Below are 16,330 nucleotides of genomic sequence, written 5' to 3'. Positions count from 1 at the left end.
AGGGAAATAAGTGGTTTTGAGGTAAATCCTCACACTGGGAATCTTGGAAAGATATAGTTAGCTTGGAAATTAAGTAAAAGGATTCATTTTTACTAAGGGAAATAAATGGTTTTGAGGTAAGTCCTCACATTGGGAATCTAGGAAAGATATAGTGAGCTTGGAAATTAAGTAAAAGGATTCATTTTTACTAAGGGAAATAAATGGTTTTGAGGTAAATCCTCACACTGGGAATCTTGGAAAGATATAGTGAGCTTGGAAATTAAGTAAAAGGATTCATTTTTACTAAGGGAAATAAGTGGTTTTGAGGTAAATCCTCACACTGGGAATCTTGGAAAGATATAATGAGCTTGGAAATTAAGTAAAAGGATTCATTTTTACTAAGGGAAATAAATGGTTTTGAGGTAAGTCCTCACATTGGGAATCTAGGAAAGATATAGTGAGCTTGGAAATTAAGTAAAAGGATTCATTTTTACTAAGGGAAATAAATGGTTTTGAGGTAAATCCTCACATTGGGAATCTAGGAAAGATATAGTGAGCTTGGAAATTAAGATAAAAAAAAAAACACATCTACTGTAAAAACAACATAATTTTGATTGTTATTTGATTTCTATTATTAGTGTATAGCTTGGTTTATTTGATTAATATATAGCCATCAATTGTGAAATGATTCTGTCTAGTTTAAAAGGATTAAGCAAACCTCTGGATAAATCTACCTACGAATTTTTTTTTTTTATATATTTTTGTGCAGATTTCGAAATTGTCATGATTTGGACTACACGAACTACTTAGCAATGGTTCTGTCTCTGGCTATTCGAACATATATTTGGGCTCTTGCAAGTAATTAATTATACATTTAGGAATTACAAATACTTATGTCTTTCACCTGGCCAAACGTTTTTATTAGATTGTGGTTTTATGTCAGACATGCTCGCTTTTGTAAAAAACAAACAAAAAACCCATATAAATAACATCAATGCCGTAGCAAAGAAATAATTTCGAGGGGGTGGAGGCTGGTGAGAAAATTACTTAATGATTTGTGTTTTAAATAATCGCAAGAAGTTCAATGTTTGATATATATATATATAAAATACGTTAATACTTAATCTTTACAAAAATACTAATAACATTGAGACGCCTGCTTTTCTTTGACGCAAAATTCTCAAACACATTTTTAGTTGTTATGGTAAAGTACTGTGACGAGTTTCTGAAGTTTTAAGGGGTGGGTGGGAGAAGAGAGGTTATGTCTCTCACCCAAACAGCCATGTTAGAGCCGAAGAAAAATTATTAAGATGGCCAGTGAATAAGAAATTGCATAAACACAATTTTTCTGAATATAAATTTTGTTTCGCTTGTTCATTTGTGTTTGTTCCTTCCTCCTAGTGTCCGTGTTCGATTCATTATCTCCATAACAATTCCGCAATGTGCGTTATTGTGGATAACTTGAAACTTATCTGTTGAATATCAGTGTACCTGAATATCATACTGAGATTTCACACCATTAGAGTGCAAATTGTAGATCGAAGACGAGCAGTTAATATTTTGCTGTGATTGTTTATTTATGTAGTGTGTTCGTAAATTATGACAAATATCTGAAATGCAAATACACAATGCTGTAAACATTATTTCCGAACACTGTGTATATATTGATATGTTTGAGAACAGATCATTGGTCTTTAAAAACTTATCAAGGGACGAAAACACACACTCACGAAAACAACTAATAACATTCTCATACGGTGACATCTAGCGTCAGCTTTCGTGAGGTGATATCTAGCGTCAGTTTTAGTGCACTTGTCAGTAGAGTTCGCATCTTCAGCTGTTTTATCTTGAAGAAAAGCAAGAAGGAAAGCAAACTAGCCTCACAGTTTACATTTCTGAATAAACATAAAACGTAAGGAAAGCTATACTCTCTTTCTCTCATTGTTACACATGAACTTGTTTTGAACATTAAGAAAAATTAATTGATTATATTTTTTAAACTCATTATGTATGTTAACAACTATTTAAGAATATTTTGAGAAATATATATTTATGTTTAATAAGACCACCTCTGAGGACGTATTTGAACAAGGATCAATTAGTATATGATATAGAATTAGCTATATTTTTTTTAGTACCGATCAAGAGGGTCCACGGTTCGCGTCCCGTCACCGCATTTTGAGATCAACTATTAATTTCCCATTTACTTGATTAAAGTAGTCCATTGGGTGGCCGTGGATGCTGTTGATTGGCTGCATACACTCCACCCCAGTGGTTCCCAAACGTTTTTCCAGTGGCAACCCCAATTTAGACATCCTGAATCTGCGCGACCACATCTGTTTTTGAAAAATGCACTTCAAACGCCCCATTAAACTTTATTTACTACATACGATATTTTCCACCAAATTCGCGACCCCACAACAAGTTTGAGAATCGCTGCTCTAGCCAATATCAGTTTAAAATTATAGATGTTAATACAAGTAGCCCTTATGTAACTTTGTGCGAATATCCAAAACAGACATTTTTGAGGTGTATAAAATTAGTTTGTTTTGATCAGAAGTTATTGGTGAAAAACTTCGATTTTTACACTGAGGTTTTACATTGTTATAAAGAGTCAAATGAATAACTGTTACAGTCACTACAGGCATTTAAGTTGTTAAAAATGATCAAAACAAGGTAAGCACCTTTCAAATTCAAAACTGAAAAAAAAAGAGCTCAAGTTGTTTAAATGTACGAAAGGTGTTACGTATAGTTATGTTGATAATATGGATGTCGTCGTTTTTAATGACATTCTTTTGTTTTCTTGTGAGAAGTTTTGAGCCAAGAATCAAATTAAATACCTAAACTTAAATATATATCATTAAATCGTATTATATCACAAATTGCAACTTTTTTTTTCAATTTGCTCTTAGTACGAAAAACGCAAATAACTACCGTTAAATTTTCAGTTGAGTGATATTATAATTACATTTCGAATTTTTGTTTTTATTCTTTTTAATAAAGAAACTTTGTCTTCATGGTAAAATGTTTTTTCGTGTACTTGTACTGTTGGTCACCCAGTCTCCCCTCGGCTAAGCTTGCGGACAAGTGATTAGGCCTACAGCTTCTTTCCTGCGATCTGTCAGTCGCTTATTATCCATACATGAACTAAAAGCATTAGTCATCTAAATTTTCCATTAAAAAGTACCCCTCACCCCCTCCCTCTTCCCCTTCGTCTAAAAAAGTCTGTGAGCTTTCGAGAAACGATATCGGAGAGTGCTGGTAAGGAGACTACGGGATTAATGAGAACCCAGGCCTTAGCAGGAAGTAGCTCGGACCAATAAAGGCTGTACAACACGAAACAACCATCAGGCTCGTGCCACGCGTACTGGCATGCACAACGCTGCAGATGTTTCACATCTGTGTAAACGTATGACCTGGGTTGTAAATTGGTCCAAAGCCATCTAAGTATAAATAGCATTATCATTTCGCAGTTGGGTCGTAGAACAGATAGACGAGTTTCAGGATAGACAGAACGAAAAGTATGAATAGATGGATGGGCAGATTGAGAATGCACGTGCTCTCATTTGGTCACGGGCACCTATTCTGTAGGAAGTGACTTCACCAGCCATTAGCCTCCATCAATAGTGATATCACGAATCGGTTTTTATGTGGTGCTGCCTACGATACATACGTTGGTCATAGGGCTAGCTATCTATATTGTTGCCATAATTTGCCTCATTCTTTTTTTTTTTCCAACTCGCCCTGCACATTGGTATGTCGACATAAAAGATAAATTTATGGCATGGGTCATAGAGCTGTTAATAAATTAGATTCACCATGATTTCGAAATGAAAAATACATATACATATATACTCGATAAGGGAAATATTAAGACATAAACTTAAGGATGCCTTTATTTCGCCTTGTTAGGAGATGCAATAAAATCTAATGCCACAATATGAAATAAAATGATGCAAGTCAAAACTATTAAACAACTTTTACATCTTATATCAGCAGTGATGTCGAACTCCACTATATATGTACACGTAACAAGGTGCTTTCGGCAGCTATTATACAACAAAATTCAGATGGGGTATCTGACACACAAACCAACTTATATTTAAAAAAGTATTTCACGTGTTACAAGCGTGAGTGTTTAATTGCTAGTCTTAGGAAGAATCAGAGTCACGCGCACAAACAATCGCGACCTCTATATCGTGAGTTTTATCGTTTAATGTTATAATTAACATCTGATCAAACAAACTACGTCTACAATCGGAGCAAAAGTTATAACCCTATAAATAATGTAGTTAACGTGATATATCGGTTTAACCAATAATATGCAATGCTATAATACACGAACTTATAATGATTGGAATGCATTGGTTCATCAGTTGGGTATCTTCGCTGTGTTGTTTATTTTTGGCAGTAATCTCGAAAATGTCTCACGAGATTTAGCTTGCTTAGTGGATTTAAGTTAGTTCAAAGTTCATATATTAAGGTAATAATACAAATTAATCCTCACTGTTAAAACAAAATCGTAAAAACATATGTTAATATTTTAACTGATAATTCTAATAAACCTGATATCAAAGAAAGAATGAAATACAACTCTATTTACAAGACACATAAAACCAGTAGTTTGTTTCATGCATTATTACCGATTCTCTTGCTAAACGGAAAAGCCCCCTGAAGAAGGGGTTTGAGAAGTAGAGAAATACAGAAACATCTGTTATGTCTCTTCGCCTAGATATAAGCCTGGCATGGCCTAGTGATTAGAACGCTCGACTAGCAAGTTACAGGTTCGAATCCTATTCGTTGTTGGCAAAGAGTACCGCAAGAGTCGGCGGTGAGTAGTGTTGACTAGTTGCCTTCTCTTTAGTCTATCACTTCTAGGTTAGGGACGGCTGACGCAGATAACCCTTCGAGTAGTTTTTCACGAACTTCACGAAACAAAGAAACAAACCCTCGATTTGCTAGAATAGTTAAGGTTGAACACTTTTTGTTTATCAAGTTTCATCGTTAAACTTTTTTTCAATACAGCGTGGGAACAGTAATTACTCCGAACAATTCAATTACGCGAAAAACTCGTTGTAATTCGCGTTTCACATGAACATGCGATGAAAAGTATACCATTCATAATCCCTGTTGTAACAGGTTAATTTCCTTCTGATAATTCTTTAATCAAACATCTAAGTAAGATAATGCAAATTTAGGGAAGAACGTAACTAACAACTTCATTCTAAAAGTTACAATTTCCTGTTTTGTTTTTTTCTATATTCTTCTTTTTCTCTTATATCGTTCATCACGAAAATTTTACTATCCTCACTAGCAATGAGACCAGCTCAGGAAGGAAATAGACCCATGTGTTGGAAATTAGGGCTTGTAATTATATCAGAATTGGTATGGTCGTCGACGTAGGAAATAATCATCGTGTCGTTTCCTGTTTAATATGAAAAAATATAGCGCTATGCCTGTAAAAACACCGTATCAGACACTAACAGAAACTGATGAAATATTGCAGACATAAGATGTTAAGCTACAAAGGCATCGATTAAGGGCCATCTCGAGATCATAGCAGCCAGAAGCTCACTTGAAAAAAAAACAACAACAACAACCTAGAAAGAAATATATTAAAATTACCGTTCATGGTTTAAGCAAAGGAACAAATTTGCTCCTATTTTCGGGCAAAACCTGATATCCCCCAAAAAATTAACTTTCAGCAACAAATGGTTGTCAGATATACATATCAGAGGTAAATTTGGAGCGCTACTCTTTATTTTTTATACATTCGAATCTATCACGCTTTCAGGATAATAAGGCCTTCCAGGCCTGAATAATGATTAACACCATGTATAACCGAAATAATGTACGCTCTTTATTGTGTAAAGACATCCTTTTACAAATTTAATGTATTCTTAAAGAGAAGATCGTTGAGATAGAAATTAAACATCTTATAAACGAACTTTTTGTCACGTCGTAAGAAACCGATCACATAGTATATGAAAAAATAAAAATTATAATAGACATCTTTTAATTTTTTTATGCATCGGATCCAGAAGCAGGCTTCAGCACGTAGCTGGAATCTTATATAAAAATACAAACAATCGTGGTGAGCGTATACTCTTTGAAACTTTTCTCTTTTAACTACTTACCCACATTGTGAATCTGAAATAATATATCTTTTCGGTTCAGGCATTTAATACACCAGAATGATCTTTTAGTTTAGAAAATAAATCGATACTTTACAAAATAATGTTTTCGTTATTTTTAAGCGCAACTGTGCGCAATGTGCTATGTGCGCCGTACCCATCATAAGAATTAAGCCCTGAACTTTACCGTTGAGCCACTAACATGAAACGAGAAAAAGATAGAAGTTTTTAGCGATTATAAAAACCTCTAGTGTAAAAACTTAAGCTGCTTCAGATAATGGCTTAACAATACTAATTGTACAATACCCAGTTACAATTAAGTGTACAATACTCAGTTACAATACTAGGTGTACTTCCCGTAGGGTCCCCGAAAATGTTCTGTTTCAAAGGTAAATAAAACCATAATTAAAAGTAACAAATATTTTTATTTCTTGCTTTTGAAATTCATATGGCATGCGTATTGTAGCCTACAGAATTTCTACTGACTGACAGACAGATAATACATTGTCGTATAGTGGTGTGACTGGTTAAAACAGGTGACACTTCCATGCAGTGTTCGGCCTCATTTCGGAGAAATAACGCACACAACATTTAACTGTATGCCCTCCAGTGGACTAGCGGTAAGTTTACGGACTTATAACACGAAAGCTGGTGATTCGATTCCCCGTAGTGAACAGAACGCAAGTAGCCTATTGTGTATCTTTGTACTAAAACAAAAAAAAGCAAATATATAGCTAAATATCGGCGTTCGATACCCCCAGTAGACACAGCAAAGATGGCTAATTTGTATAGCTTTGTGCTTAATAAAAACATAAAGAAAAAAGATTTAACTGTATTGTGTTACAACATTATGAACTTTATATGGTTAAATAAAAAGGGCGGTGTTATATAAACATCTGAGATAAAATTATTGTGTCTTGCATCTTTTAACACTTGTTTCTTTGTTGTTTGCTTGTATAGTTACTATGATGACGAATCAATCTCTGTTTTATCCAGAAATGAACTAACAAGTTTTTCTTTTTCTTAGAGTTTTTTATTCATTAATTCTCTAACGTGTTTTTAATTTGTAAAACTAAATGATTTCAATTCGAATGTAAAATATTCGAAATGGGTAAACCACTCTAAATTACTTGCGATATGTATTCATATTTTAGAGTTATGTAGCAGTAATCGCAATCTACAATGGTTTTATTGGTATTTTCTTTGCTGCTAGGGCTTTAGTCCAAAATGTCATCACCATCAGGTATTAATAATGTTGCCTTTGTAGAGGTTAAATGTTCAGTGGCTTTGTTTGAAGATCTCATTAATCTTCGATTAATAAAAGCATAGAGCAGTAAAAATCATAGTATTGCTTTTCTGGGCTTGTGGCTGCTATTGAACTTGGAAATATCAAAATTCCTCAGATCGTTTTTGTAGTTGAAAACAAAACTACAGCGTAAACACACCGAAAGAAAAGCAATAAGTAATAAGCATATTGTACAAACAAAAAGTGTTATATTCAGTGCTTACAAAGATGAACAAAATATGAGAATTAAAAGCTTTCATTTTGCAGAAACGCGTTCATAAAGTTTGTACGTAGAAATCCAGTTTACACACTGAGAAAACCTACACTGTAAAAAAAGGCATCCTAAACGTTTTTATAAGCATGATGGTTGACTCATCTATGAAACACTTAACAATTTTGATGCGTTTGCATTGTATTCAGTAATTACACATACTTATAACCTCTTTTAATAGGAATTGTAGAATGAGTCATATGATACAAAGCCAAAAAGTAGGATAGTACACTGTAGGAAGCTGCAGTACCATGTGCACGTACAGTATCATGTACACACAAGTGCAGTATATGACAGTGTATTATAGCACTGTTCAATATTTCTAGTACAGTATAGGCTGGGCCGTAAGAAGCTGTAGTATCATGTACACACAAGTGTAGTATATGACAATGTATTATAGCACTGTTCAATATTTCTAGTACAGTATAGGCCGGGCCATAAGAAGCTGTAGTATCATGTACACACAAGTGTAGTATATGACAGTGTATTATAGCACTGTTCAATATTTCTAGTACAGTATAGGCCGGGCCATAAGAAGGTGTAGTATCATGTACACACAAGTGTAGTATATGACAGTGTATTATAGCACTGTTCAACATTTCTAGTACAGTATAGGCCGGGCCATAAGAAGCTGCAGTTTTATGTACACACACAGTATCATGTACACACAAGTGTAGTATATGACAGTGTATTATAGCACTGTTCAATATTTCTAGTACAGTATAGGCCGGACCATAAGAAAGCAACCGCGTCTTTAGTATTGGTAATCCGACTTGTATATCTAAAAAACACTTTAGTAAATTGTTTTTTACTTATCAATACGACATGTATTTTTATTTTATTTTTCGTTTTATTTTATATTTTGTTTCATTACTGATAATGTTATTTTGTTGTTCATTTTTAATAAGTAAAAACAGGAGAAAATTGAAACAAACATGCATCCGATTTTCAGGTGAAAATGTATCTTTAATTATCTTTATATTTTACTGTTTCAAAAACAAATAGTTACAATGGTGAAAGTCCTATAACCATCAGGTGCACTTAACCCTACTCATGAATGTTTTATGCACAACCAACCATTCTGGTCCAAGACAACAGTGATGTTAAAGAAGTCAAACTTTTATAGACGTACACAAATCTCATTTTAACCTTTAAATTGATCTGTATACTTTTTGCCAGTTCTATTGCCCAGATGGGGTCAAGAACTCAGACATTAGATTGCTTAATTAATTAATTTTGTGAGTTAAAAGTTAACTTTTCTTGCCTTCTGTCTGACAAAGGGATTAATTAATCATAGCGACATATTTCACAATGCAAGTGTTCCCAGGTCTGTCAGACTTTCTTGGGCAACGGTGGAACGCAGATAATTTCTAATGAGCTTAACATGGTAAATGATTGGTTCCCCCTTCTGCTACGGTGACTGCGACCGTGTAGAAAATGCGAAGAGTTACACAGCAGTTTAGGAAAAACGCCTGAATGAGATATGTTACTAGTTAAAAAAAAAAGCATTTAAATATTCGGTATTGATTGATTAGAATTTTTTGCCTTTTCAAGGGCCCCGGGGAAATTTCCCCAGCTTCCCCGACTTCTCGGTGAACGTGAAAACGATACAAAAGTAGGGTTAACTCTCGTAATTTATACTGAGACTTTTTCTTGATTTTATTATGTTCTTTGATTAAGCGTTAACCCTGAAAATTTTAGGCATGTGTGTGATCGGTAAATACATAAAGACATTTTATAACTAACATATATGTATTATTTATACTGTGATTACAATGTCTTTTAATGCAGAGAAAATTGGGTCCAAAAGAGCAAGAAAATGTTTTGCGAGTTTTTAGTTTTGGTATGTTTCATACGGAGATTAGAAAATTTCTCTCTGGTTTCGTGTATGCTTTATTATCTTTACTGTAAGAGTTAATAGCTTCTATAACATTTTTCCTATTTTCAAAAATTTTATTTCGTATATTGTATTTTAATTTGATGATTTTTCTAATAAAAATCCTTTTAGTCAATCCTTTCGATTACAAAGAGATTAGACAAAGAGGTGGAGTGAAACGAGTTACTGTGTATTCAGGAAAGTAATACAATTTTCGAATTTTTATTGCAATACACTATTGTTTCGTAAAAAAAAAAGTGCCTGCGAGATTTTAAACACTTCATTAATATCTTAATAATTATGTGAATATAACATTTACAAACTGCTTGAAAAACGTACTTATATTGCACCTTTACCAACAGTTAGCGTTAAGAACAAAAACATTTAAGTCAATTAACAGAAAAGCTGCAAGCTGAAAGAATTCAAATGTAACTGACAACATCCATGGCTCGTGAAATAGACATCTTAGAATAAATCACGAGACATGACATAGATATACACATTTTCGAAAAACATGTCATTAAACTAAATACTGACATGCAAAAGGACGGTGCTTTAAATCTATGTTGTAACTATGGAAAGACAGTTTCGCGAAAACTAAGTTGAATTTTTTAGATAGAAAATTTAATTTTTCCAGAATAATATATTTCAGTTATTTAAAAAAAAATTGTAATGATGATAATGTCATATAATACCCTCCTCCCCCATTGCTTGAGTATCAAGATGTGTGTGAGTTTCTGAAAGGTTATTGTTTTTGTTAAACTTTGAAAGATTGAAGTACTTTTCTAAAGATTTTTAATACAGTAAATCTTGAATCGTAAATAATTTTCACGTGTTACATTAATGACGTTTTAATTATTTGTTACATCATTAATGATTTTATTATTTTAATTACTTAAAAAAAGGAAGCTCGAAAAAGAGAAAATTAGTCAAATAGAACAAATTTAGTTGGAACCATCATTGAATTTATTGTACTCTTGGAGCATAATATTCATAAAGCATGATCAAACCGTTAGGTTTCAGGTTTTTAAGTCAACTAACATCTCCTTGTTTTATAGATTTGCGTAGTATATCCTATAATGTATAGAAAAAAGGTTATGAGTCACTAATATATTCACACTTTGATAACTGGAGCTGATATATAGATATCGAAATTTGCGTTTATCAGATGATGCAAATCTCAATTTTTCCGCAGGTTCCAATAACGATATTCCATTGTTAATTATAATTTCAGTTTGTAAGTATTTTAAACCTATGAATGGTTTATGAACTTTCGGACTATTATTAATTTACAGTCGTTTCTCTTACCAATATCGTTCATGAAACTTTGAGAACAAGACTCACGCAAAATCTTCTTAAGTAGCTTTCAACTGAAATAGTGGGATAAAAAAATCAATATTTTTAGTTTCGATTCTTGTTTGGATCTCACGTGTTCATGCATGATATAAAAGACTATCATTATCCCTCTAGCAACTTCGATAAGAGAACTAGAATGTGTTTACAAATAAATTTGCTTCTAAATAAAAAGCCTAGTTGATATCCGATGGTTAAGCCTAATAATAAGAGTTTATCGATTGTAAAGAAAAACGGTTTGAGGCTGAATGTTTTAAAGACGGAACCTCTGGTAAAACCTCTTTATAAATTACGCATCCCAGAATTGTAATTCACAGATAAATATCCAAGTTATATTTTCATAATGAGAATCTCAGCCACGTCACTTGAAAATAAACAATACTGCTGTATATATTAGTTATAAATACGTGTCTGCAAATTAATTTCAGGTGTATAATACTGTCATTGTATAATGAACATCTACCGTATAATGATCTCCAAAAATATAAATAAATTCAAAATAAGATACCACACACGCTTAGATACGAACTATTTTATTTTGTATGTGCTAAGTCTCTATATTGTATATATGGTTGTGGCTAAAGGTGTAATCAAAGAATTTTATAAAATGAAGGAAAAAGATTTAACATCAAAATTTTAATAAATGCAAACTCGTTTTGGACCTACTAGATCGATCACACAAGAATTATTGAATGTGTACAATCTTTGTCGAATGAATAGCATCCACTTTGGAATCAACTGCACGCGAATTATTCATTTGTTCCCGGTGTAACAACACAGTTACGAAAAGAGGAAAACATCGAATCCCATATTAGTGTGATAAGACTTGGAAAAATCAATAACTCGCTATTGGCGTTCATGCTAATATAGAAAATTTCAAATCAATTATGCACTAGTTTAGATAGCACTGCTTTTGGTGGTAGATGATCTACAACTTTGAAATTTCGCTTATAGAGTCTAAGGGGCGCATGTTTTTTTTTCTGAACAAAATTTCTATTGAAAATTGTGTACAATGGACCGATAAAGGCACAGACACACACGTATATATATATATATAGGTTATCAAGGGAATGGCGTTTGTCCGTTTTATCCCATTTCCCACTAATGATCTAAATTGTGATCAACAACGATATAACATAGCAGTATTCTTGTGTACAGATGAGTGCATTAGTGTAACTTGCAAAACGTACGTTAACGACGCTTGAAGTACAAATGACGAGTAATTCTTTCCCAGAGTGTATTGTTCAATGTATTTATATAAGTTGTTTATTCTTTATATGGAAATGTCTGTTTATTTCCACAACCGCGCTTGGCTTCTCTTAGAGAAGACATGCACGGTACAATAGGTTCTGGAGCAACGCTCTCATTGCATAATAAATGGGAATATTAAATAAAATAGCTATCATACATAATTATTGATTTTCATTAGCTAAAGTAGATATTTTCCCCATAAAGATCAGTGCGTGATTATTAAAAACCTTTGAAGTTTTTAGTGTTTAAAATTCTTGATTTTAAATTTTCGGTATTCATATACCTTTCTGAAGTTCAGTGCTTTGAAATCCTTTGTTGTAAATCGTCGATATTCGTGATATTTGCACTACATTGTTAGTATTACTGACTATAATATAATACAATTTTTTAAAGTCCGGTACTTTGAAACTCATTGATCTAGATTGTTAGTATTACTGACTATAATATAAAACAATTTTTTAAAGTCCGGTACTTTGAAACTCATTGATCTAGATTGTTAGTATTAGTGACTATAATATAATAAAAAAATTTAAGTCCGGTACTTTAAAACCCTTTGACCTAGATCGTTGGTACATACTTTCGAAGTTACGTGTTTTGAAACCCTTTGAGGTAGATTTGCTGATATTAGTGACTATAAACTTTTGAAGACTCGTGCTTTGAAACCCTATGACTTAGATCATCGGTATGATAGTGCTATATGTAGTTTTGGTGTGCAGAGCTTTGAAATACTTAGTTGAAGCCAGTACCTATAAGACTTTGAAATGCACTGCTGTCAAACACTTAGTTCTATATATTCAGCGAATATATAGAATTCTGAAGTTCAATGCTTTAAAACCGTTAGCTTTAGCTTGATGATATTCAGCGATATATAAGCTTTTGGAGTGCAGTACTGTCTAATATTTAATATATCCTAAATCAACACTTAGTGTTCATGGACTTTTGAAGTTCCGTTCTTTGAAACTCGTAGACTTAGACACTGGATATTTAGTGTCCATGAAATATTAGACTTAAGTATTTCGAAACTCTTAGATTTAGATAGTTTGTTGTCAATACCTTGAAATTCATGGGAGTTGGTAAATAAGTTTTTTGACGAACGTACCTGGTCGAAATCTTTCGATACAGTTCATTATGAATGATTTACAGCTTTTTAAACTAGTAGTCTTGAAACTTACGTAAACCAGTTGTCTTCATACCTTACGTAATTTGTTTAAAAAATCTTAAAGTTTTTTAATGACACATAAGGTTTTCTACACATAATAATTCCTTTACAAGATTCCATTAGCATATCGTAACTTTTGAAATTTACCCTCAACGTAAACACTTAAAAAAAACTGAAGATCAATGAGTTTTTGAACAACAACCCTATATAACTACTATTGTTATTACTCGACTTGTGCTTCTTTTCCCTGTGACTTAATGGCGAATTTGTTAATTGTGTATGGAGCACATTATGCTAATATAATAAGAATTGACAAACAACGATTATAAGCCTAACGAAGTGGTTTATTTTGGAGGAAATGTATTACATGTTCCGATAGAAGACAGATCAAAGTTCTCTAGAAACACGTAGAATGTTACGCCCAAAACAAAGCACTTTATTATGCTTCAAATCGTTGTTAGGACTAATCTGTTAAATTAATTTCCTTTTGCCTTGTTTAGCTAAGAAAGTTTACGTGTGTCTTTTTTAATATGATAATATTAACATTTTATAAAAGTCATTTTTTTGTGTCAAAGAGTAACATTAACGTTTTCGTAATTTACGGTAATTCGTTAAATCTATGCCAACAGGAACTTCCGTCCATCAGAAGCTGACCATCCTCTAAACGACTTTCAAACGAAGACCACCCATTCTAAGGCCGTTAAGTTTCTTACTGACCATTCACGAGAGTAGGATGACCACGCACCTCAGAGCTGCCCAACCGACGTTCGTCCACTTAACCTATTGGGCACAAGGTTATTGATTAACCACCCGGCACAGTGTACGTGACATGATTGGCTACAAAAGATCACAGGGAACCCTCCCTCCACGAAAAAAAGAAAGAAAAAGAACAGAATTATTCTGGAAGGACAGTATATTAAATATCAATAGTAAAGATATCGAAAACTTAGTCTTTGGTCTTGTTTTGTAGCGCCTTTGTATGGTGGCTACTTTATTACTTGCAAAAACTGTCATATTAAGTTACGATAAAAATGATTATAATATAATCATATATAATACATAATATAATATAATATTAATATAATAAATAATAATTCAAAATTCCACTGACGTACACCGATCGATAAATATGTACATACAATTTATATGACGACTAGAAAGTCTGAAGAAAAATCACTACCTGTTCAAAAAGAAAGAAATGGAAAAAAATAGAATGTGTTAATATTTCTTACATGCTTTGACGCTTTCTCGCTTATCTGATTCTGTGCGATTATACAATTACGTGGACTGTGACGTGATTTAAGCCTTAGTAACCAAACCTAAGTCGGATTCCTCAGTTTTCTCAGTTTGACGTCTCCGTGGGATGTGCTAAATCTGTTTTATGCAGATAATAATATCTTTAATCGCAGTATATCATTTTTCACACAAGTAAATGGAACAAATACATTTACCGTCATTGTTTGTGTATTGCAGGAGCTAATTTTGTTTAGGGAGTTCCACACCTTCCACTACATTACTTTTTGCCTGCTATATCACATATTGTAAAAAACTACAGCCATGAAAGACTGGATGAAATCAATCGCTTTCTATATAAAATACATACGTTACTTCAACAGTAATTATTGACAGTATTTTTTGCAACTAACAAAGCCATGCTTCCACAAGAAATTTGGTGCATATATACTTAATAAAAAGGTGTTTAGAAAACCAATGAGATCCAGTAATTATTGGGTTAAACTATTAGAATGTCTCTCAACAAGGTTTATATGGTGTCTTTGTTTGTACATAAATATGAGACCCAAGAAACATATTATACCAATACTAAAACAATGCATAAATCTGCTCTGAGCACGTGTCGTATCATGCATAATATTTCACACATAAACTTGTTTCGTGGTTTCAACAATGAGAATTTCATTTGGTTCATCAGGAGACAGTTGGTATACAAGCCACAGGGTTCGCCTAACACAATAGCTGTTTTCACCAATACGAACCTTGTTGGTTTCTATCTGATTTTCTTTCACTTCCCAGAGTCATATGTCCTAATTATCAATCGGTCAGTAATGTTCGAGCTGTCAAAAGTGACAAATTACGGTAGCACCTCGTGCAATCGCCACCCATGCAGTCGCTGAAGCACGTGTTGCTAGCATATGGGATTGCAGGACAAAGTCTACTTGATGGGGGAATGAATCAATAGTTGGACCCATTTATTTGAGTAAAGAAGGCATCATCATCATAGCTAGCCTGCTTTTCCTAATAAAAAGGGATAGGTACAACAAAATTAGTCACATTGTCAAGTCATTCTTGTAAAATTTGATTATTTCTCTAATGACACGATTTCCTATGTATTTTTCTATTCTTACTCGGAGTACAAGTTAATGCGATGGAATATATCAATTACTGTTTGTTCGAACAGTTTACATAACTTTACATTCGTCTAATTAAAACAAACAATAAAAAGAATATAGAAGAACTTAGAACCATTATACAAACTTCAACCCAATCCTTCGTTCGAACAGCGAGTCGAGACTAACAAGTGAACAAGCCAGACTGGAGGAAGAGATTCTCTCTTCTTTACTGTCAGACAAACCTGCATGAAGGTAGGTATCTTTATGCATAATCACAAAGTATGCTAGAAGTAAAACATTATATTGATTTTTATTTATTTTAATGTACATTGTTTTCATTATAAAACGAGTTTGGGACCGATTTCCAATCTAAGTATTGGTTTGATACTTTTCAAAACAATATTTTCTTTATAATAATAATAATCATCAAAAACTTATGGACAAGTTTCGAGCCTACGTATCGGTTTTATACTTTCGAAAATTAATTATTTTCTTTGTAAAACGTAGTTGCGACTGGTTTTGAACCCACGTTTGGCCTTTTTAATATTAATATTCTCTGGTTATTTATTTATTTGTTTGGAAAAACGAGTTTGAGACCGGTTTCGAGTCTATGCGTCTGTCTCATAATTTTAATATTCACTGGATTTTTTTGTAAAACGTGGTTATGATCGTTT

General features: G+C 33.0%; 1 protein-coding gene across 2 annotated transcripts in view; it reads left to right on the top strand.

Moving 5' to 3' along the window:
• Window positions 1-14,890, top strand: part of LOC111086406 — an 81,693-nt gene extending 66,803 nt beyond the window's left edge. For both annotated transcript variants that reach the window (XR_002611123.1, XM_022389099.1), the window contains one exon: window positions 13,938-14,890. Coding sequence is in view for 1 of the 2 variants with exons in the window: in XM_022389099.1 (XP_022244807.1) it covers window positions 13,938-13,972 (35 nt within the window). In the remaining variant the exon portion in view is untranslated. The remainder of the gene's footprint in view (window positions 1-13,937) is intronic.
• Window positions 14,891-16,330: the final 1,440 nt, after the last annotated feature.

Source organism: Limulus polyphemus, unplaced genomic scaffold (genome assembly GCF_000517525.1).
Source record: "Limulus polyphemus unplaced genomic scaffold, Limulus_polyphemus-2.1.2 Scaffold41, whole genome shotgun sequence".
NCBI lineage: Eukaryota > Metazoa > Arthropoda > Merostomata > Xiphosura > Limulidae > Limulus > Limulus polyphemus.
Note: the sequence above shows the minus strand (reverse complement) of the source record. Positions and strands in the feature narration are given on the sequence as shown.